Below are 26,654 nucleotides of genomic sequence, written 5' to 3' on the forward strand. Positions count from 1 at the left end.
TCCATATTCAGTAGTTGCGATGCTGTGTCACCATAGCCAAGGCTCTGCTACTTGTAATCATAGGACTAACTGCTCAGTAAAATACCACTCAACATCTCTGAACATTTGAGACAATAGAAGTTTGCTTGACCTCTGCTTTTTGTCTCAGTGTCCTGATGAGTCTTACTGTAGTTTGAGCAGACTGACGACTTGGTTGCTAGCCATTATATCCATTCTTGAAATTTCCAGACTACTAGTTCTGATCAACCAGTTTGAACCAGAGAAGAACCATTCAAAAATGATCCCTATTTCATGGATGGAACTTCAGTAAGAAATTGCTAGTGTACTGTGCAATCTTTCAGAAATGACTGGAAATTACAAAAGTGTCTTTCAAAGTGTCTTTCAGATTAAAATCCAGACTTAAATTTGTAAGCCGCCTTTCAAGATTTCTTCTGAAATAGTAAGATAGAGTTGTAGGGAGAAAACCTGAAGTTGGCATGACTATTTCCAAAGGAGTTTGAGCAAATGTGAAGCAGTCCAATTTCAGAAGGATAAGTAGTCCATCAATGGCCATAACTGTCTAGGTAGAAAACTACAATGGAATCGTAGTGCTGGATTATATATAAAGCTGAAAACAGTAGTACTTTCTACATAGCCATTATGTCAATAATTGTGTACAACACAGATTTGAAGTTCACTAACCCAAAGGACCATGGACATAAAGTGATGTATAAACAGAGACCAAAGTAACATGGTATGCGTGAATCCTGCCACTGTCCATGGCCGTATTCTAGGTTGAAGACAGCAATCTGTTTAATGTCATCAGAACTGTAATTGCACAACCACATTATCCATGGTGTTCAAAATTCCCATCAGAAATTTACCAAGAATCTCTACAAATTAATATATTTACAATGCTGAAACTCCCTCTTGCTTTCTAACTCCCAAGTGCCCTCTGAGCAGATAAAACGACAAATCCATAATTTCTAAGGCTAATCCTGTTTTACATCAGCCCTCTGGGTCATGGATTTTACTTTCGTTTCATTCAGCTGCAGCACTTAAAGACTATCATTAAATCTCCAAATTCCACAAACAGAAATACGCATGCTATGTCCCAGTTGACATAGTCTGATGTAAATTTTGGAGAAATCATTAGTACCTTGAATTGTCTTCAAGAAATTGCGAAACACTTGAAACTGGAAAAAAATGTTGGCCGCAGGGCAACACTGTAGGATGTTATGCACCACCCACCTTCCTGGGACCTCTTCCAGAAAGACTCCTTTAGAAATAAAGTGTAGTCAGCCTCAGTGCCCACTCAGCTCTTGACTTTTCTGCTTCAAGATTAGCAATGATACTAGTAAATATGCATTACCTATGGTTTAGCAACATGCAGGTGCCAAAAAACCCCATTCTTCTAGACACTGATATCCTGGGCTCTGATACTTGGGTCATATTCAAATAGTGGTTCTGGATCCTACTTGACTTACGACTGAGCCTACATGATTCAGTAGTACATGCATAAAGCTGATTTGTCCACCTTCACTCCACAGCAGGACCAACCTGTCCGGTTCTTATAATCATCCCCTCCCAACCCTGAATGTGTTGGTGATATTCTCTAAATTGGAAGTAGAATACAAAAAATACCCAGAAGACAGGCTCCAGTTTATAAATAATATGTTTGTCTAGCTTCTCCAACCATAAAGATATCATCAGCTTTTTAGCATAGCATTCTTGTCCTTTCTCAGCTGTTGAAATACTTCCAGTGTCAGTGCAAGACCCTAATCTTAATCACACAACCTTTGAATGATCAGTTCCTAGTTAAGTATAGTTATTTCTCCATTTAGGGCCTGCCAGTGAACCTTCCCTCCTTTGGGACAGTATCCATAAACCAGACCAGAAGAGATGTGAGTGAGCCCAGCATAGGTCATTTTGAGCTCCAGCTGTGAAATGACCTACTGGAAAAGATTAGTCAAATTCAGTTTGATCACCTCCAGTTCTTGCCTCAACAATTCTTTTTGCAATTAAGTTTTAATCTTTTAATTAGCTTGACATCAATAACAGCTGTCACTCTCCTCTTACAGAACTGTGTGTTTCTAAGAGTAAGAGAGAAATCTAACCTTTTCTTTGCCCTAAGAAAAACTTTTTAATAATTTTATGCAGTTACGGTCAACATACTATGAAAATAAGAACTTATGCAATAACTATATATACATTCTTCAAATTAGATTCCTATTTTTCTCTTTTTATTTAGAAACTGTATGCCTACCTCCAAGATTTTCCAATGGGAACTTTAGACCTCAAGAAGACAAATATATAGTAGGTGATATAATCACAGTACAGTGTAATCCTGGATATCGTTTTAGAACATTGACTGGCAAAAGCACAGCTGAATGCACCAAGAATGGCTGGGTGCCTGAGCCAGGTTGTGTCCGTAAGTAGTTCTCATGAATGAAGATGCAATATGTAGAGTTGTTGGAAATATGTCACTGAAAAAGAGGTCAAGAGAAAAACTTCAGAAGCATGAGAAATGAGAGTGGCTTATTCATTGTGGTTCTTTGTGATGTAAAGCTTAATTTGATGGTTTAGTAAGTTTAGTTTAGTTTAGTTTTTTTAAGAGTCCACAGTTCAGTGTCTGTATCTGAGCTAGCTGTGTGGGCTCCCATCATGGTCAGTGCAGTGAATTTAGACAAGACACTCTACAAAAACAGTGTAATCTCACTGTAGAATAAATACTTACTGTTGGTCTCATGACCCAGCCTTTGGAGTCCACTAACTATATTGACTGGATTTCTGTTGCTTGCATTGGAAACAGAGGGAATCCACACAGGTATAGGTGAGGACAAAGACACCAGAAGCAGAGTGCAATTGTTCCTGCACTCCTTAGGATCTGCCAAGGTGTGCAGTCCTGATTCTGTCACTTTCTGAAAACACTCAGATGAAGCTGAATCTGAATTGTGTCCTGAGATTTTTGTCATCCATGTGTTGATACTGTTGCTGTTAAATTCTATTTCAAGAGAAACCATGTGACTACCCACCTATAGAAAATGGCAAGTTAAGTACAACAATGGAGAACCACAAACACCGCTACTTTCCAATGGTGTTGGGGCAGCAAGTTTATTACCACTGCAAGGAAGGTTATTCAACCCCAACTGGAGATACATGGGTTCTGATCACCTGTTCTGAAACAGGCTGGTCTCCAGAGCCAAAATGCCTCAGTAAGTACATTTCCACTGTATGGTCAATTCTGTTATAATTATCAAAGGTCTGTGCAGCAGAAATTGTTTGCAGAAGAGTTTGTTAAAGTACAACTGCTTTCGTTGATACCTGGAACTGCACCCAGACTGTCCACCTATCTGCAGAGCTCAAACTGTTGGTTAGTAATGACACTGAAGTGAGTAAGGCCAAAACAATGCTTTTGGATTCTGGAGATTCTTTATTCCTGAAACTATCCATGAGATTAAGAAATATATAGAAAATGTTTCTCTTGTCTGGCATCTGGGTCATGTGAATGTAGCTACTTTCAGCTGCATACAGAGCTGCAAGTACAAACAGAGAGTTTCTACTCTATGTAAATATATTCTTCCTTCCATGGCGTGGGCACTTTGTCTAGAGGTTCCTCTATGATCCATTTCCTGGTCCCTTTGGATAACATTTGGATCTGAGAAGGTGGCACACTCTTGCAATTAGCAAGAGATCCAGATACACTGATTTAATGATTGAATGCCACTCCTAACACACATCTTCAGTCACAGTAAAGTTCCTACCTACTAGTAGGGCTTGGAAGTGGATTACAAATGGCTGATCTTTCCCTGTTGCCCTAAGTGGAGTGGTGCTCAGTGCAGGAAATCAGTGGAGTCTCGCCCAGAGGAAAGGACAGGTTACTCAAGTAACACAGCTATAACTTGCCTTCAGCCATCTGCCTTGTGTCTGGACTCGTGAGGGCACCAGATGCTGTAGACCCAGTGTGCTTAGTTGTTGTTAAACTAGCTAGAGCTGGTTTGAGAGACTGATACATTTACACAGAGATGATAAAATCTCCTGGAGGCAAATGCTCAAAATCAACATTTTTAGAGACATAGCAGACCAAACCAGAACTGGTATACATGATGCTAGATGCACTGAAGTTAGCTAGTCTTGCTTATGAACACTAGGTAAGCGATATTGTTTACTGGACCATTTCTTAGCACTTTATGTAGTGACTTGCACTCCTATTCATGTGATTCATTAATCTTAGGGCACCAAAACAAAACATGCTTTCATTCAGGTTTGAACATGAATGTCTTTTTGGGATAGAAGGATACAGAAAGGTGCTAGGAGGCCCTTTTTCATTAACTAAAAAAGAATTCCTAAGAATTCACAAGAATCAATTTACCTCAGTTCTTGCTGTACAGTTTACTGTGGTTAAATGTACTTACCTTTCTTCTTTAGAAAAATGCTATGCTGAACGGCTAGAAAATGGTTATTTCCCAAATATACAGAAGAGGGTTTACAAGGAAGGTGAAAGAATTCAATACCTGTGCAATGATGACTATGACACTGAACACGAAGATGGGGAAATCACATGCACAAAGGATGACTGGTCACCGCCTCCAAGATGTATCCGTAAAAGTGAGTGTGCTTGAATTTTGTTGAGGTTTCTAGCTAAAACCATTAAATCCATCATCACATCATCTACATTAATCCATCACCACTGCTTAGTAACTCCCAGTCTAGGTGCTCTACAACTGAAACATAATGCTGTGATTCTCTCAACTGGCTCATACAGCTCTCATGTCCCTGTATGCTGCTGAGGTCAGTCACTATACAAACATGCAGAATGTAACCCTGTAAAACACCCACATGTGGCTCATTCAGATGTCCTAAAATGTAAGCTCTGGGATGGGAGGCATACTTTGTCTTCGGTAGTGAAATCTTGTTATAACATAGCTGTGCAGTAAGGTAATAAATAGTAATCATTCCTCTTGCACAGCCTATCTGTAATTTCTTGTCTCCTTTCAGCCTCTCACTATGCCACCTGATCCCTGTTTCTCTTTCTTCCTTTTCAATTGGCATCATACTAGAAGGGGGAAGGAATAGAAAGGTTGCCTCTCTGAACTCTTTTGTTCCTGACTTGCACCAAACCTGAAATTGGTAGAATGTCTCACAGGAACTTTAAATACTTTAGTTAATGATTTCATATGGACAAAAGAAATAATTCAACCTAATTTTTCTTAGACTGTAAAAATACTTTTTTAGGAAACAATTCCACCCTCACAGGGGCACCGACCATAGAATGTTTTGAATCACCATGCACTGAGATTTTGACATAGCAATTAGCAAGTAAAATACAATTTTATGATTCCTAGTTTTAGGCAATTGCAGGCATTACTGATATAAACACCAAAAATTTTGATGTGAAATTTAAACTTTTGAAACTGTTGCTTGAAAGTATCATTAATTCTTCTCCCAACATACAAACGCATCCTCTAGTGTTCCTCAAAGTCTTTTTTTCATCTTTATTTACTTGACTTTCTATTGTGCAAATATTGCTATTTGTTGTAGTGTTAATTTCTTAAAATTAAGATATTCCTTTACAGAATAATTTATTAGTAAAGAATTTAGCATACTGCAGAAGTTTTCTTTCAGAATACAGGACCATAACATCCAACCAAGCTGACTGATTACCACCCCTTTAGACTGGCTTAAACAATGTATTCCAAGCGATGTGAAATCAGTTACAACATTGAGTCTGTCTGCACTAGTGCTTTAGTGTGCAAAAAGGGGACCTTTAGTACAAATTTGCTTTAATTCTGCAGTATGTGCACTCTGAATGATTTCTTTTTGGTAGAACTGATGTAGTACCTGCACACCATGCCCCCTTTTGCAATATGGACAGAAGGTCCTCTTTTATGCAAGAACAGTGCAGTGCATGCCCAACATGAATTTAATTTCTAGTGAAGACCAGATGTTGACATATAATTTTGGAAGCTTACAGGATTGCTGCAAATCAAACACCTGTCCATCCCTCTTTGTGCTGCACAAGTTGGTAACTGTGACCTCTGACTTTTCACTTTCCAGTTGTCCCCCAGGAAGACAGCTCAATACAGAAGCAAAAATTCATGTGCTCTTAAAAGTGTTCTAAATCCTGCTGCTGTTTTATTTGACCTCCTTCTTCTATGTATTATAACCATGTCATTTAGCATGCTTATAAGAAATTTTGTCTTGCTCTTTCAGAAAAATGCCAGCATATCAATTTTGACAATGGTTATTTCACTTTGGAAAAGCCAACATATAATTTACAGGACAAGCTCAACTACAGTTGTCGTACTGGCTTTGTTACTCCAGAAGGACAGGAAACAGGAGTGATACAGTGTCAAGTGAATGGCTGGAGTCCACCTCCAAAGTGCATCAGTGAGTAGCATAAAGGCTTCAGAGCTCCCTATCATTGTCACTGCCGCAGATGTGATGTCCTATGTGCTCAGATTTTTGTCATCTAGGTTGGTAGAGTTTTCTTACTGGGCAGAGTGAGGCTGAAACACAGGACTGATCCTCCAGAGATTAATCTTAGAGAGACAAAACAAAGGAAGTGAGTAAGGCAGGAAAATATCTACTGTCTTCTAGGTAAGCTATCTTTTTGGACCTCTAGCATGAAGTAGATGGTAATCACTGACCTCTCCAATGATTCTTACCTGATACAAGGTACATATGCCCAATTACTTCCAATTCTCCTGCCTTTTACACTTGTGAGGGAAGATGTATGAAGAAATGCATGTGAACCAAGGGATTCTATCAACTAGAGAAAAATTGGATTCATTATTTAAAAAGATGTATTACTATGCATAACAAGCAGTATCCATATGTCTTCCCTGGTGTTATGGTGTTAAAAAGTACATTTGTGAAAAACACCAGAGTGCTTTCTTCCTGAAAATGCCTCTATACTGTTGTTGCCTTTTTCCTCTTAGAAGTTCCTTGCCTGAACAGGGGTGTAGGATAGCAAAAGAAGAGACTTATTCTTCCAGTGTTATGATATTGGGGCTGGTAATATTGACCAGCGTTAGCTGATATTTTTATCTTGTCCTTTTATTTCAGACTGCCTTTACCTAGGATTTTGCTGCTTTTTTTCTCACAAATGACCATGGAGAACAGGAGCACAAACTGTTTGCTATGACATCAATAATAATAATATGTAATAGAAGGAAAGGATTTGCATCTAAGGAAGAAATATTTGTGCTAGATTTTACTTCTATACATATATTTCTGAAGATTAATGCAATAGATATTATGTAAATATGCTACATATGATATTCCACATTCATATTCTGTAGTATTTTTAATGTTTCAAATACACTGCGTAGTTCAGTAGACTAGCACACACTAAAGCACCTACAGAAATTATGGTTCCAAAGGACAGTGTTTCCAGATCACAAAATGCACTAACTTTGTTTTTTTCTACAGAATCGTGTAAAACACCTCATTTGGTCATTTTGAATAACCACGCAAATAAAACTATGTTCTTGCCTGAAGACACAATTGAGTATGCATGTTTGGAGGGATACCAAACTGTAAATAATATGCCAACTGGTACCACAAGGTGTGGCACAAATGGTGAATGGAGTCCAACGCCGCAGTGTTTTGGTGAATATTGTTGTGTTTGCTAATCAGTGTAATTCTGTATAAACTTTGCAAAACTCTTTAATACTTTCTGTGGTTTTGTTCTAATCATTAGTATTTCATGTACTTTTTGTAGGGTGCTCACTAGATGTTAAAATATTTTGTCTTTGTAGTAATAGAGTGTGAAATGCTGACATTGCCCCATGGAGATTTTTCTCCCAAGGAGGGTAAATACCATAATGGAGATGTTGTGAAATTTACCTGTGCAAAAAATTACATGAGAGTGGGACCTGCTTCTACTCAGTGCTATTACTTTGGATGGTTTCCGTCACCACCAGTGTGTAAAGGTAATTCTGTTAACTTTATTGTAGTAGGAAATATATGAAAATGCCTGGGTCCTGAAGACTTCTGCGGATACCTTCTATAAGCCAGTCTTGCTCCCAGGAACAATTACTCCATCTTCATCTCTAAAAGGCCAGGAACTGGCCCTTTTCAAATCATTTTGTAGTATTTTGCTATTTTATGTGAAAGATTCTGAACAGGTGAACTTTCAGTGTTGAACTTCCTCTTAGCTTTAGCTATGCCAACTAGAGGTCTGCAATAACTGAAAGTGAGCTAGTAAGTGGCTTGTGCAAAATTTCACTCAGGTTATTGACTGTAATGTATGAAAAATTATTTATTATTCAAAAAGGCATAAATAATGTGCAATATGGCAGCCAGGAGTGACTAATTTGAGTCATGTCCTGTATCCTTGTTGTCTTCCATGCTCTCATCCTTCTTTTTGCTCACTCTCTTTTGCATTTAAACACAAGCGTATTTCATATAGTTGGCTTTAGCTCACAAATATTTTAAGCTCCCTAACAGGAGTTCCATTCACTCTATCAGAAGTGAATTCCTTTAATACACAGTATGTTTCACCTGCTGAGTGATTTTTATAACATAGGTTGTTATTACTTGCAGAATTTTCACTTTTTAAAAAAGAATACTGAAGTTGTCATCCATGTAACACTTTTTTTCTCTTAAAACTGGGTTAATTTTGTCAACTGCTTCTTTTATCATAGCAGGAAATTGACAGTGCATGGAAGTAAGAGATTAGAGTGAGCCAAGGATACACACGTATCTGTGATCTTCAGCCCAACACAAATCCAGATATTCAAAGACATAAACTAATGACCTGCCTAACATGTTCTACTCATTTTTCTTACCTTTAAACAACAAAGTAAATTTATTTTGTGTTGCAGTTAACATATAACTGTGCTAAAAGTACTGAGTTCAGAGCATAGATTTGATCTCTTGATTTCAGCGAACGTCAGAGGCTGTGGACCTCCACCTGACATTACCAATGGAAGTATTGCTGGTGGCTTAGTGGAACAGTATCAGCATGGGGACAGAAAGCAATATGAATGCAACATCGTATTTAAGTTGGTTGGATCAAAGGAAATAGAATGTGTTGATGGAGAATGGTCATCTCCTCCCTCTTGCATTGGTAATCTATAAACTCTTACTTGTGAAAGTCTATAATTCACTGTAGCCTAATACTTTACAGATATTTTCACAATTACCATTACATATTTGCAGGTATAATGTGTTACATTCAAAATCATGTTATGGGTGAAAAGTAAACACACACTATATGTAAAGCCAAAACTTTATTAGTAGTATAATTGAAATCTTAACAGTCCAAAGAATTTTTTTGAGTCCAGATCAAATGTTTATAGAAAGAGAAAGAAAATAAATGCATAACATATAAAGAATAATTTAAAAGATTTTAATAATACAGAATATCTAAGTAATACAAATAATTTATAGTATATCATTACAATTGTTATACACACAGTTTCTCTTATTTACCCCTTTTTTCTGCTGTTATGCTCACCCTTCCACTGCCCGTTTGGGGCAAAGTCAGTGGCTTCAGTCTGGTGTGTTTTGGAGGGAAGTTGCAGCACATTATCAGTATCAGGTCATTTACTGGGAGAAATAAGACGTTGGTGCTGATTGATTCCTCTTCCTCCCTACAGGAGCTGATTAGGGTAATTTTTAGGTTTGTTAGCATGCTTTTATGCCTTGCCCTTTTTTCACTGGTCTACAAGTTCTGAATTAGGTATGTTAAAAGTGTTTTAAATATGTTAGATATGTTAGATACTTGTTCTTTGTTCTTTGTATTACCACTAAAACCAGTTTTGATCAGCTGCCAGTCTAACCTGGCCTTTTGTGAGCTATTCATAGCCTGGGGGTGCCAGGGTATGTCCTGCCTCTTACTATCCCATGCCTCTACTCTGCCGCACCCAACATTTGTCCCCATTTCTCAAGGACTCTGTTATCATACCAGCCCTGTATTCACCTATGTCTTTATACTAGAGTCATAATTACTCACTCGACAGAGACCAAAACCATGTTACTACTGTGTGTATAAAACTATGGTTACGCCATACAGAGATAACCAAAAGCAAAATAAATAGCTATAGCCTGGTCACTAGAAAAATTGGTGTTACAGCTAAAACAAGTAAAACCAAGCCTCTAGGCAGGTCTGGACAGTTTCTGACAAAGTAAGCCTGATAAGCCTCCATCCTGAGACTTTGCAAGCTTGGTACACACTCTGTGGCCTCTTTCTAGCAATGGCAATACTGTATGTTACTGGGTCACAGGGCTACAAATGTGGTGACTATGAATGCATTATGTATGTTGCTGTCTTCCCTAGGCTGAAGTCAGACATGTCCAACAGTTTTTTATAGTCTCGATATTGAAATGGTGAATAGCTCTACAGTCAAGTCTCCTGCCTAAGCAAAAGCACCCTCTTTCTGTGAATGACATTAGGTAGTGTACCTCAAACCCGAGAGTACGAATGTCAATGACAGGAGTTAAAAAATACTTGTGCAAAACTACTATTTGTTTGTTAAGACAGTGTCTCAGAACTGAAGTAGAATTCAATATTCAAGCTGAAAATCTGTAAACACAGAAAATAATTTGGGGTGTTCTTCTGACACAGGATCATCTAACAGCAGAATCAATAAATGGTGGGTTTTTATGGACTAGTTTACTCTGCTGCAATACACATACATTCTGATATGTCTTCCATGAGCAACACTGATGGTTTAAAAAAGAACAGTGTAGAACTTGCATCTTTTCAATACTTGATCCAGTAAGAATAGTTTTGGTGCACAGGCTTGAAAGAATAGTGGTCCAGGCTTGAGTGCAGGATTGTTTAAATTCAGTTTTTGTGTTTATCATGGGTCTTCTGTCTCCCACATTAAGAGCAGGTCGTATGCCCTTATTCCCCTTACATGCCTTTTTCCTCCTTCAAAAAAAATACTCACACGCTATCCTTGTCTGTGCAAGCTGTTACCCTTTGCTGTCACTACCACTGCAACAGTAACAGCCCAAAGCAGGAACTGCTGTTATCACACAGAGGTGGCAGCCCTCTAAGTGATATTACAGTGGTTTTTAGTTCTTGTAATAATACTAACTGAAAGTAGACATTACGAATGTGTAGGTGTATAACCAAATATAATTTTGACTTATAAGAATCAGGGATCCAGGTGAGTTGGATTAATTGAAGGCTTTTTTTACACTTTAGGGTTTATATACCAATGAAAAACAGTTTAAGAAATTAATATTAGCTGAAACTACTTGCGCAGCATGCTGTGAAGTTACCACAGTGATGGAAAAGGAAAGGAAAGGACAGGAGAGGGGTTTAGTAAACTGACTAAAATGTACATACATCAGCAGTGTTGGAGTTTGGTTGTTACAATTAATGGGAGTAAGTTTGACTCACTAAATGCAAATATAGTTATTTTTATTTAAGTTCTTTCAGCTATTCATATATGACTCCGATATTATTGTGGAATACTTCTGCTCTTCTCAACAGAAGACAAAATGCCGTGTGGATCACCTTCCTCTATTCCAAATGTTGTTCTTCATCAGGAAGACCAAACCCAGTTTTCACATGGTGATGAAGTAATTTGTGGATGTAAACAAGGTTCTGGAAATTCTAAGGAAATGAAAATAAAATGTCTTAATGGGGAATGGAAGCCTTTACCTCTTTGTGCCGGTAATCTATTTCCATAATATTTCCATATTTCAGATATGAGTGTGACATAGTTCTATCCAAATTTCAGGGACTTCAACAATCAATATGTAGCCAGAGATACTATAGTTTCATGCATTTCAACGAAGTTTTTTTTTTATCTAATCCTCTTTTAAATGTGAACATGTCCTTCATCCTAGAAACACTCTTCACCTACCACTTTGTAAGCATCCTGAGTAGGTTTGGGAAACAAAACGGACACTTGCACAGTGGGTAAAATCAAGTGGGGGGGTACATCTTTGGTGTACAGTGGCTTTTACCCATTTTCCAGTAACGACCCTTCAGAAGCCTTGGGACATGCCTGCAATAAGGTAGCATGCCTGTTGCATTAATAGTTTTATATCTCTGTATACTTCTCTTTCTTAAAATCCTACTGGGAATTAAATTATTAAGAGCCACAATGTGCTAGGCTTATCCCATCCTCATGATTTTTATGTGGATTAGTCCTTTTCATTTCTCATCAGTAGCTTTCTCTTTTTTCTCATCTTCCCATTGAGTTTTGCAGTGCATGAACTGAATGAAAGTCTTCTAGAAAGGTCTTCTAAGAAGATATAAAACAGAGCCTTTTCCTAAGAAAAAGAAAAAAATTACACTGGAGTCAGCAATTTAAGAATAAAGCAATACTGGACAAGATGAAGTCTTGTCTGGGATAAATTGCTCAAGCACTTCACTTATGTTTAACAGATTACAGTTTATGATATACCCTATTCTTAGTTCCCCCTTTCTTCAGAAGTGATTTTATATTCATCAGTGATTTGAGTACATGGTACCTTTATTTACAATTACGTTGAGGGATGAGTCTTGCACAAACCACAGTCTGCTTAATTTTCACACGTAGCTTGTGTTCTGACTCTCAGAATCACCAGTCAAGGACAGAAGACCTGGTTATGACTTAGATACACTTCCACAGGAGACTGATACATGATACGTGTTCAGTCTGGAGTAGTACTACTTCCTCTATGCTCCTTTTTCTACAAGCAGAAGAAGGTTTCTCTTCTTGATACATTTTTATAGTTTCAGGGGAAAAAGAATGCTCAATTCTTATATTATTTACTGCACTTAGCAAACTCAGCAAAATGTTGACTTTTACTGTCAATGTAAAAATAATTGCTTTGTGAGTGGGAACAGTCTCTGCTTTAGATAGTTGGAACAGAAAAATAATTCTTTTTCTGTAATCCAGGAATCTTAGGAATTACTTCAAACTATAGTAAATAAAAGAACACTTTCAAATGGACATGCATTAGGAACCTGACGGCCTCTTCATCAGTGAATGCATATGTACATATTATCTCAACTAAATCTATTTTTTAGCTCTTTTTGTTGTTATTTTTCAGATCCATCTCCTCAGTGTGTACCTCCAATGGGTGTTAAGCTTGTGCGCAGGACAAAAAAAGACACTGGGCTCCGTGGAGTTATACATTATATATGTTCATCAGCTGACAGAAAGAGTAAACAGGCAACTTGTGTGTCTGGAAAATGGTTTCCAGAGATTAAATGTACAAGTATGTTTTTAGATTTGCATACAATTTCTTCTTTTTATGTAGAAATGACAAATGCTCATTATTAAAGCTGCTTAGCATTGCTGTGTCACTAGTCTGAAATAGAAATGCTTACATGCTTGTATATATATATGCTTACTTGACTATATGCTGAAGGATAGTCATGAATAATTATGGGAATCATCTGAACAGTTAACTAGGTTTAGACATGCACTATTTTAGTGAGGCAGGCTTAATAATCTCTACTCTGACAATTGAAACAGTTGTTACTGTCACTTCTGATGTGAGAAAAGATGCAATGATAAATTTAAGCTCAATTCTTCAAAAGGGCTGTACCCTGGTACAAATGAGAGTAGCACATAGCTCAAGCTCCAGCCAAATTTCTTTTATTTCCTGTAAACATTCAAAGCTTTTCTATTCCTGATTTTTCTTTTTTTTTTTCCCCCTTCTATTTTTTCCAATTGCTTCCTAGTGAAACAACAAGAAAAAAAAAAAACTGAGTTGGCCAACTCAGAAGCACAGACCTAAGAGAGACTGCCACACCAAATGACACACCAATGGTGGGATGCCTGCAGGATTGCCTTTATGTATAGCAGAGCAGGTTATTGCCTGTAGAAGGCATGTCTGTAAAACAATCATCGCCTATTTGCCTTCTTTGGTTGAGCCAGATTTGTGGGAAATGATGGGTGGAAGTGGAAGAAGTACACTGAGTGGCAGTCACTAGAGGGAGCACCCCCTTTCAAAGCCAAGCGTCCCTACCTTCCCAGTTTTCTGGAACCACTAGAGGCAACAAACCAAGGTCTTGAGGTTTCCTCCTTCCTAGATCTACCTCCTTCCATCCCTTTTTCTTTCTTTGGCTGGAGCAGCCCTTCATTCACTGAGTGGCAAAACTGAAGTTTATGTCTTTATTTCCTTTTGTGATTCTCATTTAGCTCTGTTATCAGCTAAGTCTGAAGGAAAAAAAAAACCAAACCAAACCAAAAACCCCAAAAGTTGATCCAGTCTTCCTGAAGTAGTTCACCAGATAGAGAACAGGGAAAGCACGCAAGAGTGTGAAGCTGTCTGTAAGGAAAAGGAGGGTCTACAAGAAGCTCCAGCTTAGATTGGTGTAGGCAACTGTGACTGTCTATGAGTTCGAAAGCATATGAGCATCTGAAGGCAGCTCTGGTGTTTCTGAAGCAGAACAAAATTATCATGCTATTAATTAAAGCTTGAGATATCTACTGAAGAATTATCTAACAAACACCAGTGTTTTCTCAGTTTTTTGTGTTGTAATCTATGAGGAACAGTTATATTTTATCATATATTCTGTACTAACATGAGCATGTATCCTTAGCTGAGAAGACTACGTGCCCACCTCCACCTCAGGTGCCTGGTGCTCAACACATAACAGTTGGAAGAACTTACAAGAATGGGAGTAAAATAGCTTTTTCATGTCTAAAGGGCTTCCAGCTCATCGGTGTGAATGAAATAACATGTATAGACGGGAAATGGCAATCACCACCTCACTGTGTGGGTCAGTAGTGCATAATTTTTTTCTATTTATTTTATTATGAATTTCTGTGTTGTGCTTTTGCAGTCATCATTAGCAGGAGGATGTTATTTATCTTAAGATCATCATGAACTGGTAACTGCACAAAAGCAATAGAAGGTAAGATGCTAAAGAAAGTGTAATTAGCCAACACCTGGGCAGTAAGTCTTTTTATTTACACAGTGTTATATAAGCTGGCATATAAAATTTTCAGGTAGTCCCTCAAGAGCCCTGTCTCTGTTTGTTAGGTATATTGCAGATTGGATAAGTTTTGACTGGGGATCATTAATAGCATCCTGGTGAAAAAATCAGTATTATTTATTATTTAGTTCTAGTAGTAGCAATCTTTGGGTACTTTATTTTTTATTCTTTCTTTTTTCTTTTTTTCCTTTTCTTCTTGTGGCTTCTTCCTGTAATAGGAGTAAAAATGATATGGCACATCTAAGGGCACCTATTCTAAGAAATGCTGAGGAAGCTATAATCCATTTGTTAAAATATTGCTGATGCAGGTGATATCTTGTAAGCAGAAGTTCATTAAGAGGTAGAATAAAGTGTTTTCAGAAGTGAATTGGAAATAGATGAGTGCAGGACAAATGAGATGCCAGCTGGTGACTGATGTGCACAACATGCCAGCCACGTCTGTATTTTTAAGCTGCAAAATTCTGATGCCTCGTGGTTTCTCTTCTTTTGCATTGCCTGTCAGTCTCCATTTCTGCTGGTAAGCAGCAGACATAGAGAAGAATAACCAAAAAAAAATGTCTGAGGTGTTCATAAAACAACTTTTACTGACATAAAATTCTCAGTTGCTGAACAGGAGCTTTGCCTGTAGTTAGACCTTTTACATTGTGGAATTCAGTGCAAACATACGCTTTCAACTTGATGTGTCAACTAATAAAACCTAATTTGCTAATAGCTAAAAATGCATATATAATATAATTTAAGTCGGAGAAGAAAGCATTGGGACAGCCCAGACTCAGGCGGGCTTCATAGAGATTTAATCCATTGTATGTATCAGGAAGTACATTATTATAATACTTTGTAAGTTCTCTTCTCTTTTGCATTTTCATCACATCATCACAAAACTCCCCGGATATTGGTACAACTTTATTAATGGTGGAAAAATGTCATAGCTCACATTCTAGGCACTCACTTTCAGTATCCCAAAACAAGATGATGTCTCTTCTATTTCTCTGCCTAAGAAATTTTCCCTGTTCTTGATGCTAAGCTGTAACTGTATCTCCTTGGTATGAACTGGAAAAAAGGCTTTAGTTCCGTTCAAAGGAAAAGAGAGAAACCCCGTGTAGGAGGGGAAGGAGAAAGAAGTGTGGGTTTGCATCTTGGATATTTCTCCAGCTTCCATCCAAGCCATTTCATTTATGTTTGCATGATTTTTTTTCTTTTTCTTTTTCTTTTTTTTTTTTTTCCAGTTTTAGATGACATATGTCATTGGACTATTAATTGCCTCATATTAGGATTTATCTGTGTTTTCTGTATTTTTTAGAAGAATCATGTTTGCCGCCGCAGCCCATAGAATGTGCTGATGTTCCCAGGCTGGAAAATAAAAACCTAAAGATTGAAAAACAAGGGAAAACAATGTATCTGGCTGGTGCTAGACTTAAGTATGTCTCTCGTTCTGGATACATGTTAGAGGGACCATCGGAGATAACTTGTTCTATGGGAAACTGGACTTCATCTCCTGCATGCTTGGGTAATATCAAAAAATACTTTTTCTGAAGTGCAGTTAGCAATGAAGCTGAGAGAATTTTAAATGGGAGGTTGATTGGTAAGGGCCAGTAACTCCATTTTGATGTGGAACCTTACCATCCCTCGTGGATGTCATCAGAGCAGTCCTGATTGGATGCAAGGCCAACTTTCTGAATGCAGTGTAGTCTTTAAACTATTCCTTTGTATTCTTGCAGTCTTTGCTCAGTTCATCTCTCTGCCACGGGAGTCCTGGGCACATCCCCATAATCCAAGGATCTGTTTTCTACAGAATCCACTCTAGTGACCAGGAGTTGCTTTGGCCCTGCAGTGATGGAAACATTGTTAAACTTTTCTGGCAGGGGTAGAAACAGGGTCAAAATATTTCAGTGACTGAAGTCCGTGCCTTTTTAGGGGAATGGCTCATTTAATCTTCCGTATGCTACCTTTTCTATAAAATCTACTGTCAGCGGATGACTATGCTGCTGTTAGAAAAAGCTCTCTAAAGCATCTGTTTGGTGGAAACTCATTCTGTGTGTATCACGTTAGTACAAGCATCAGCTTTCTGTATCTTCTCAGAAATGCCATGTGGAAGCGTTCCAAAAGTTGCCAATGCTCAGATCGAAGGCAGAAACAAGGAAACGTATGAGCCTGGTGAAACAATTCGCTACCAGTGTGATGCAGGGTTCTTGACTGTTGGGCCCCCTGAAATTATTTGCAGAGAAGGAAACTGGACAGCACCGCCCGTCTGTGAAGGTACAGGTTCTAGTTCAAAGTAGTCTATGATCCTTCTTAGTCTTTCATGTTGTGAACTTCATGTTGGGTTACAGTAATGCCAACTGAGGCATGCAGGTGAGTGAGGCCAATCGAGCCAAGAGGTGACTTGCTTTGAATGGGCTGCTACAACACCTATTTTTCTGGCTCCTGAGAAAGAGCAAGCAGGGAGGATCAGCAAAGGAATCGTTTCCCTAGTGGGCTGAAGCTGGTAGCTGAAACTTAGCTCAGTGCTGAAATCAAGCAGGTGGAGGGTTATGGGGAAATGGACGCTGGCTGCAAATGAGGAGCTAACTGGTAGGGTAGCGTATCTTATTTTCACCTCACTAAGAATGTTGGTTTCTGAAAGTTGCCTTCAAATAGTAAAGAAACCATTTCACTCTCCAGCCCTTTGGCACACAATGCTGTACAGCACTAATCTGCACTTTTGGCCAGTCTCTGCAAATCATTTTCTCTTTTTAGTTACTCTAAGCAAAAATAATAGTGTCTAGTGAAGTGTTGCAGAATAAAGACCATAATATCTTCCTTTTCTAACTTTAGAAAATGACCTGCATTACACAAACCATTTTTGCTCATCATGCATAAGGTGTCTGAAATGTAATATTCTGTGTTTTCATATTGCTCTACTACTGTTCTTAAATGCACCTCTCTTTTCAGATGTTAGGTGTGGAGCCGCACCTGAAATTCCCAATGCTTACATTGCAAGCGTTGAGCAGGAGAGGTATCTGCCTGGTACCAGAGTGCAGTATGAATGTGAAAGCAATTTTCAAATGATGGGTGGAAATTATGTCACTTGTAGAAATGGAGAGTGGTCACAAGAACCAACCTGCAGAGGTAGGACTCTGTGTGCTTCTGTCTTGCCTGCTAGCATAGAGGGGACTGTGTATAAGCGGACATGACATGAAGGAGCCCAGCTGTGGAAATGAAAGGTCCCTCAACTGACCCAGTGATTTGAACTCAATTTTTCCTGGCGTTTCCCATTTCACTCTGCCTTTTTGCAGCTTAGCCAATGTTCTGTCTTGGAATTTCTGTGTTTTTGTTTACCTAAATACTCTAAAGGATTCACCTTTTTTACTTCTGTTTGCTTTGTGTACCTAACTTTGCTTTTGCTATTGCTTCTTTGCACAGCACTTTAATTTAGGTTGATGCTTCTAGAAATACTGGGGGTATTGTCATTACCAGCAAAAACATCTTGAAGAAGCAGGGCCTAAAACCTGCTGCTCTGTCAGTCTCCTGTATGATACTGGTATTTCCCCAGAATCTGCCATTTCAGCGACCTTCAGTAGAAAGATATGTGAGGGCTCCCCTGTTCTGTTCAAACCTGTCAGAGAGTATCTGAATGGAAAAAGCAGTAGGGGAGAGAAACAACTGTTCTCCTCCAGGGCTCCACTCTGACTGCTGCAGATCCCAGCAGAGACTCAGATCTAAACCATGTAAGATCTGCTAGGGCTATGGAAGGGGCAAGAATGTTCCTGTGACAAGGAACTGTCAGGAGCTGTGCTCCCTCCCCTGCCCAAATCTGTGGTTGCAGGGTGAACAAATGCTACTTGGCTTTCACACACCTCCATAGAGCTGACTGCTCCTCATGACTGCAGGCTGACAAGCTCCTCCAGCACTGCTGGTCCTCCAGAAGTCTGTGGTTCAGCAGAGCACCAGCTTAGCTGCTACCTCTGTGATTTTCAGGAATGCCAGGGCTCCCTGGGGAGGGACATAGGCATGCAGGAAAGCTAATGTGGCATCTTGTGCCATAAGGTGTAGCTACAGAAATGCTGGTTTTTCTAGAAGGTCTCCTTGGCCCTGCCATCTCCTGAAAGTCCCAGAAAGAGTGTTCTGCTGCTGCTGTCACACCTTACTGCTTTCTCCAAAGTGAACTCTTGGAGCTGTGGCCTACCTGAGGCAGGAAATCTGGACAGAAATTGTGACAAGATTGATTCCTTTGACTGTCAGTTGTGTAGGGGAACACCTCAATGACTGCAAACGTGATGGCAGCAGTGTCTCTTTTCAGATGTGATGTGTGACCCTCCTCCAGAAATTACTGGTGGTAAAGTTCAAGATGTTAAAAAGTCAAGGTATTTGCCTGGGGAGAGTGCTCACTATCGTTGCTGGCAAGGTTTTGAGATGACTGGGTCTTCTACTGTAGAGTGTCAGAATGGGACCTGGACAGAGCTGCCAAAGTGCAAAGGTAATTTCTCTCTCTCTTCATACAGTCACCTGTCACTGAGACTGTCATGAAGCTGACTCAGTGGCATTTACTACTCCAAAATTCAGTCTCATTGATGTGCACAAACATGACCTATCTGGCACACTCAGGAAAAAGCCATTTCCCCATGTATCTATTCAGATGAATTTACCAGCTGGGTGACCCAGGTAGCTTCACTTGAGAGGACCCCATGTGGAAAACCATGATGAGGCCGAGAGCAGTTGCTGGCCAGGTCTAATTTTGAGATGCAATCCGTGGACTTAGAATCTACTTTCTGTGCCTGCCTGATGAGAAGGGAGTGAGAAAATTTGCATTCTGTGTTGGAGAACAGAGCCTACACATTTTGTGCTAGCTGACATCCAGATACTGCAGATGGTGCATTGCTGTAGTGAATGCCATGGAGTCAAATCAACGGTTAAATGAACTGAGAGTAGAATTTGATTTGTGAGCCAATACCTAGGTACTGTGTTGGTGCCTCCACCTAGGATTTCATGAGCACACTGAATACTCTTGTTTTCATTAGACATAGAGAAAGTTTCAGCACGTGAACCAATGCAGCAGCATTTGATTCAAACACCACCCAGCTGGGAGCTGAAAGGGGTGCAGAAAGAGCAGATTAATTCAGGCCAGGCTCCATATTGTGGCTCCTGAACACAATGCCAAGTGCAAAGAGTGTCACTGCTGATACCAAGGGATCTGGGCCTTCTCTGAAGGTTTCCCAACGTAAGGTCTGTTGGAAGGCCAGATTTGGCAGCAGTGTGATGCTGGAAGAGGTATAAAGATCCATGAGGCAGCAGTGCTTCAAGACTGGCACGTGCAAACTCCCCAGTGGCCCACAGAGCCGGAGGGCTATCCCATTAGTGACTGCAGTGGTGCAGCTCAGTGATAGTCATTACTGCTTGCAATCAGATCTACTTTTCTCACTGCTCAGGCAGTACAGGGGGGAGGTGGGTGCCAGGCTCTTCAGCACAAAGAGCTGTGCCAAACACTACGCCATTATGCAGAAAGAGAGGAAGTCCATTGTGAGTCCAAGCACTGGAGAAGTGAGAAACTCTTGTTCTTTTCCACCTGCCTGCTCTTTTCTACCTGCAGGTATTTGGTTTTCTCTCTGCTTTCCTCCGGATCTCTCATAGCGCCAATGTACTCTTTGGTAGTATTTGTGGCCAGGCCCCCACTGAACTGAAACTCTCATGTTTCCCTCAACTGGGAATTTTCTTCCAGGGAAAGGTGGGAAATGTGGCCCACCTCCAGTTATTGAAAATGGAGATATTCTTTCCTTCCGCATGCAAGAATATCCACAAGGTGCAACTCTGGAATACAAATGCCCAAGTCTCTATGTTCTGGAAGGATCTCGGTATATCAGATGTACCAATGGGCGGTGGACAAACCCCCCAGTTTGCCTAGGTAGGTTGAAGAACATGCTACATGGCCAAAGGCTGTATGACTCTTCCTGTTCTCTTTTTTTCAGATCCTGAAGGCATCACACATGTGGCAGCACTTGTGTTGGACCTGTGATGCCAGCAGGGCAGAACAACAACAAACCCTTTTGCCTAGAAGTAGCTTCTTCATTAAGATATCTTAAGTAGACTTCACCGCTTCTGCCTGCTGTCTCTCACCACCACCACAAGTTTGGCAGGAGGGGAATTTGGCTGGACACCATCACTTGCAGAGCTCCCGAGTGCTCTCTACTTGGGGACGCTGCTATGATCAGCAGGCTGTGGGTGGGGAGGATGGGTCTGAGTACATACCGCACTGGGGAAATCCGGGAGTACATCTGTGACTTGGCTATGAGGAAAAGAATTTAGAGAAGTGTTGGGCAGAAGGGAAGTAGGGATCTCAAAACAAAAATGGGGAAGTTCATTGCTGCCTGCTGACTTCCCCCACATAAGCTTCAGTATTACCCTGTGTGACTGTCCGAGTGAAAAGCCTTCTCCATAGCTCTGCATGGGGTCTCAGCCATGGTCTTCCTTCCCTTTAGCTTGGATGTGAATGTCTTTCCTGTCACAAGTATCAGAGGGTCAGAGCAAATAGCTGGAAACATTTTGTGCTGAAATGAACTTAGGCTCCAGGGGGCCGGAGGTGGGGGGTGGGTGGTGAAATTACCTGTGGTGTGTCTATAGGACGTGACGACACTCTTCTCTTGCCTTTTTCAAGTGGCCTGTACAGCATCTGAAGAAGACATGGCCAGAAACAATATTGAGCTGAAATGGGTGGAAAGAAGAAAGCTGTATTCCAGATCAGGCGACACTATAGAATTTCGGTGTAAAAGAGGATATTTGGCGGACCCCGCATCTTCGCCCTTCAGAGCACAGTGCGTAGATGGGACATTAGAATATCCGCAGTGCAAGCCTGGAAGTAAGTCATCTCCACTTTCCTCATGACGCGTTGTTGCAGTTTTAGTGCTGAAGTGGAGGGGAAAGCCTTTAGCTTTCCCGGGGAAGCTCCTGGGGAGGTAGTGGTGGAGTGTCAGGGTGTGGGAACATCCTGTAAGCTGCAGGCAGTGAGGGGCAGTGCCCCCAAGAAGCCATTGACTGACATACCTGAGCTGGAAAGAGTGCTGGGGAAAGGGCTCTCAGGATCCCTGCTGGTACTAATAGTTTCACAGCATTGGTTGTCCAGTGTGAGGTCTACAGGCAAGTAACGAAAGTACTTTTTGCAGAGAACTGTATAGTGCATAAGACGATCATGGAAAGGAACTATATTAAACTACGGTCACCAGGATGGTCAGACACTTCCACCTATCTCACTGGGGATTATATCCACTTTGAATGCAAATGGTGGCGCAGAGCAGTTTCAATCCCTGAAGCATTTACCCCTAGGTGTGTGGATGGAGTGATTAAGTATCCTGAATGTGAATGTAAGTGCTCAGTGCTGAGAACACAGAGGGCTGTGGGAGGCAGCTTTTCTGAAAGTGCCTGTCCACTGCTCTGCGGAACCACTGTGGTGTGTCAGGCTTGGTCTTCACGCATTTTCCCCTTTTTTCCCGTGATGTTGCAGGAATTTTTGTATAAGTGGACATGACGTGAAGGAGCCCAGCCATGGAAATGAAAGATCCCTCAACTGACCCAGTGATTTGAACTCAATTTTTCCTGGCGTTTCCCATTTCACTCTGCCTTTTTGCAGCTTAGCCAATGTTCTGTCTTGGAATTTCTGTGTTGGTTTTTGTTTTGTTTTGTTTTATTATTGGGTGATTGTGTTTACATTTTATCCACATTTTATCCTTTTATGTAAATGTATTTACATTTTGTAAATGTGTTTACATTTATCCATCTGAATGGTTGTGCTTGCATTTTTATCCATTCTATATTGATCTCACTGTTATTTTTATTAACAATTGTGTCCTGAGATAGGCTTGCTTTGGTGGCATGCTGAGACAAGAATTAAAGCCCACAGGTAATTTGATTATCAGCAAGTAGAGTGTGTTTGGCCTTGTTTGCTCCTAGCTGCTCCTCCGTGTGCTTGCCTGGAAACAACCCTGGGGTCATGGCAGAGGTTAATGTCCTGACCGCCTGATCAGGATGAGCAAGTGAGTGGAGTCTCCTTTAAATGACCCAAGGAAGTCTCTAGCTCACAGACCCAATTCTTATGGGGGTCTTGGGCCTCCCTGGCATTTGCTGGAAGGGCAAGATGTTGGGATACAAGTCACTGGGATTTCTGGATGGAGGTGGGGATGGCTTCTTGGTCCAGGACCTCGAATGGGTACTGTCTTATAATTTTCTAGGAGTTTGTGAAGGTGTCTAGATGGAGCCTGGACCTTCTTGATTTTTTGTTGCTTAATTTTGGTAGTAGCTGTTGTATGGGAACAGCTAACATGTTTGTATATTATTGATGTCTTGCTGAGTAAGGCGAGTTTGAGGGAATGGTTTTACTGCCTCTTACCTCTTGGTCTTTGTAGATGATATGCAGTTTCTTTTCTTGCTGTTCACTTTTCTAAGATTTTTTTTTTTGAAAGCCAGTAAGGGCAGCCCAAAAGGTGACTTCATTTCAGAGTTTTTTTTCTTTAACCTCATCTAATTCCAGTACAGTAATGAAAATCAACTAAACCAGCATGCCGTGTTTGTATGTTTTTAAAGGAGCCTATCTCAATTTCATGTGGAGTATTAATATGGGTTATCTCTCTCTAAGGAAATTATGCAGGAAATACATCTGTTACTTTTGCTGCATGACACGGGAGATTTAGGAGCACCTAAATCTTTGCTTTGGCAGCCTCATAACCAAACAACTTGTCATGGTTTAGCCCCAGCCAGCAACCAAGCACCACGCAGCCGCTCGCTCACTCCCCTCTGGTGGGACAGGGGAGAGAATCGGCAGAGTAAAAGTGAGGAAGCTCCTGGCTTGAGATAAAGACAGTTCAATAGGTAAAGCCAAAGCTGCGCGCGCAAGCAAAGCAAAACAAGGAATTCATTCACTACTGCCCATGGGCAAGCAGGTGTTCAGCCATCTCCAGGAAAGCAGGGCTCCATCATGCGTAGCGGTTACTTGGGAAGACAAACGCCATAACTCTGAATGTCCCCACCTTCCTCCTTCTTCCCCCAGCTTTATATTACCGAGCATGACATCGTATGGTATGGAATATCCCATTGGTCAGTTGGGGTCAGCTGTCCCGGCTGTGCCCCCTCCCAGCTTCTTGTGCACCCGGCAGAGCATGGGAAGCTGAAAAAGTCCTTGACCAGTAGTGTAAGCGCTACTTAGCAACAACCAAACATCTCCACATTATCACCACTGTTTCCAGCACAAATCCAAAACATAGTCCCATACTAGCTACTATGCAGAGAATTAACTCTATCCCAGCTGAAACAAGGACATAACTGGACATACTGAGTTAAGTTGGTGACGAATGCAGCAGCGGCAACGGTAAGTTCTGCGGCTGGGTGCTAGATTGGGGTGGACAAGGCAGTTCCCGGAGCCAGGGAAGCCTGAGGAAGCGCAGAGCGGCCCCGCAGCTCTCCTGAGGGAGGCTGATGCAGCCTGGGCATTGCCATGAGAAACCGCAGGAGATTTAAACAGCCCCTAGGGAGCGCGAGTGACCAGGCGTGGGGTGAACAGGATGGGCAAACAGGGCGTGGTGCATCCGCCAGGGCAAGCAGGGAGGGTGCTGCATCCCGCTTGTAGGCCCACAGCCCGGGAAGCTCTCTAGATCTAGGTCTCTGCCGGGATGGTGAGCACTCGCCGCACAGCTAATACCAGTGTTATCATGCTGAAAACCCCAGAGAGGTCTGACGCATTCACTCAGATGGAGCTGGAGGCTTCAGTACAGACGGTAGGTTGCAACGTGTGCCCCAACCCCTCGCCTGGTAAGAAGGTAAATACCTGCACAAGGTGTGCAGAGGTTGATGATCTGCTGCGCCAGGTGGCTGAGTTGCAGTTAGAAGGCTGAGTAATATTAATATTAATAGAACTGAGGCAGAGATAGATAGGCAGCCCCAGAACCACGCTCCTGTAGCAGACACCACTGAGAAGGAGGAGGCACCTTGGACCCCGGTGACCCACAGAAGCAGGGCTCTGCCTCAGCCCCCACCTCCCAGTATCACCACCAATAACAGACTTGTAGCTTTAGCGACTGCAGACACCCACGAGCAAGGTCCACAAGGTGCAACTGTACCAGCAGCACAGAGTAGATACCACAGAAAGAAGAGACAAGTGCTCGTAGTGGGTGACTCTCTGTTAAAAGGCACTGGGGCACCCATCTGCCGACCTGGCAGGGAATCACGAGAAGTTTGCTGTCTTCCGGGAGCTAAGATCCGAGACATCACTGAGAGGGTGCCACAACTTGTCAAAAGTACTGATTACTATCCTCTGCTACTCTTCCATGTGGGCACCCATGACGCTGCAAGCCAGAGCCTGGGCAGAACTAAGCAATTCTATAAAGGTCTGGGAAAGCAAGCGAAAATGTTGAAGAAAAATGGGTGACTAGAAATAGGCAAATAATACAAATCAACTCCTGGTTACGTGGCTGGTGCCAACGTGAGGGTTTTGGTTTTTATCACAATGGGACATTCTTCAACAACCATAGGCTGCTAGGACGGGATGGACTCCACCTGTCTGGAAGGAGCAAAGGAATCTTTGGCAGCAGGGTGGCAAACTTGGTGAGGAGGGCTTTAAACTGAGGAACTCAGGGGGAGGGGGACAAATTGGCAATGCTCATGCCACCACAAACAATGGGGGAATAAGACGGGACAATGTGAGCAGTGATAAAGGTGCAGTGGTGGCCTCATGCGATAGGAACCAGCAGACCAACCACCTCAGGGGTCTGCATGGCTGTAGTGGGTCCTCATACAACCCTCCGGGGAAACCAGCGTGTTCAAGCACCTCTCTGAAATGCCTGTACACAGGCTGGAGAGCTGGGCTGAGGGGAACCTGATGAAATTCAACAAGAGAAAATGCAAGGTCCTGCACCTGGGGAGGAACAACCCCATGCACCAGTACCAGCTGGGGGCTGAACTGCTGGAAAGCACCTCTGTTGAGAAGGACCTGGGAGTGCTGGTGGGGAGCAAGGTGACCCTGAGCCAGCAACGTGCCCTTGTGGCCAAGAAGGCCAGCAATATCCTGGGGTGCATTAAAAGGAGTGTGGCCAGCAGGTCGAGGGAGGTAATCCTCCCCCTCTAGTCTGCCCTAGTGAGACCATGTTTGGAGTACTGTGTCCAGTTCTGGGCCCCCAGTTTAGGAAGGACAGGGAACTGCTTGAGCAAGTCCAGCGGAGAGCTACCAAGATGATCAGGGGACTGGAGCCTCTCCCTTATGATGAAAGGCTGAGAGGCTTGGGTTTGTTCAGCCTGGAGAAGAGGAGACTGAGGGGAGTCTTCATAAATACTTATAAATATCTATAAATATCTAAAGGGAGGGTGTCAGAACAATGCATCTAGACTCTTTTCAGTGGTGCCCAACGACAGCACAAGGGGCAATGGGCGTAAGTTGGAACACAGGAAGTTCCACCTCAGTATGAGAAAAGACTTCTTTCCTGTGAGGGTGACAGAGCAGTGGCACAGGCTGCCCAGGGAGGTTGTGGAGTCTCCTTCCCTGGAGACGTTCAATACCAGCCTGGGCACGTTCCTGTGCCCCCTGTTCTAGGTGTATGTGCTCAAGCAGGTGGGTTGGATGAGGTAATCTCCAGAGGTCCCTTCCAACCCCTACCATTCTGTGATTCTGTGATTCTGTGATATTTTCTTCAAATAAGATGTGTGATTTCCTGAGGACAGACAGGTTTTTTGTTGCAGGGACCTAGAGAAGAGGGTGTCCTTCAACTCAAAACCAGACAAATCAATGCAGAAGGTCCTCTAGAATAGTGGGTTCCAAAGT

At 41.5% G+C, this 26,654-nt stretch overlaps 1 protein-coding gene across 3 annotated transcripts in view; it reads left to right on the plus strand.

Moving 5' to 3' along the window:
* The window catches only part of CFH (complement factor H), a 36,267-nt gene extending 13,497 nt beyond the window's left edge, over window positions 1–22,770 (plus strand). For 2 of the 3 annotated variants that reach the window (XM_064454751.1, XM_064454752.1), the window contains 18 exons: window positions 2,231–2,410; window positions 2,994–3,194; window positions 4,408–4,587; window positions 6,193–6,369; window positions 7,414–7,593; window positions 7,743–7,916; window positions 8,873–9,055; window positions 11,435–11,617; window positions 12,988–13,155; window positions 14,489–14,668; window positions 16,185–16,391; window positions 16,964–17,140; window positions 17,816–17,992; window positions 19,164–19,340; window positions 20,580–20,762; window positions 21,513–21,713; window positions 22,018–22,215; window positions 22,356–22,770. In XM_064454751.1, the coding sequence (XP_064310821.1) occupies window positions 2,231–2,410; window positions 2,994–3,194; window positions 4,408–4,587; window positions 6,193–6,369; window positions 7,414–7,593; window positions 7,743–7,916; window positions 8,873–9,055; window positions 11,435–11,617; window positions 12,988–13,155; window positions 14,489–14,668; window positions 16,185–16,391; window positions 16,964–17,140; window positions 17,816–17,992; window positions 19,164–19,340; window positions 20,580–20,762; window positions 21,513–21,713; window positions 22,018–22,215; window positions 22,356–22,357 (3,128 nt within the window). In that variant the 3' untranslated portion in view covers window positions 22,358–22,770. The remainder of the gene's footprint in view (window positions 1–2,230; window positions 2,411–2,993; window positions 3,195–4,407; window positions 4,588–6,192; window positions 6,370–7,413; window positions 7,594–7,742; window positions 7,917–8,872; window positions 9,056–11,434; window positions 11,618–12,987; window positions 13,156–14,488; window positions 14,669–16,184; window positions 16,392–16,963; window positions 17,141–17,815; window positions 17,993–19,163; window positions 19,341–20,579; window positions 20,763–21,512; window positions 21,714–22,017; window positions 22,216–22,355) is intronic. The other variant, XM_064454753.1, reaches the window with a different exon arrangement.
* The last annotated feature ends 3,884 nt before the right edge of the window (window positions 22,771–26,654 follow it).

Source organism: Phalacrocorax carbo, chromosome 6 (genome assembly GCF_963921805.1).
Source record: "Phalacrocorax carbo chromosome 6, bPhaCar2.1, whole genome shotgun sequence".
In the NCBI taxonomy this organism is placed as follows: Eukaryota; Metazoa; Chordata; class Aves; order Suliformes; family Phalacrocoracidae; genus Phalacrocorax; species Phalacrocorax carbo.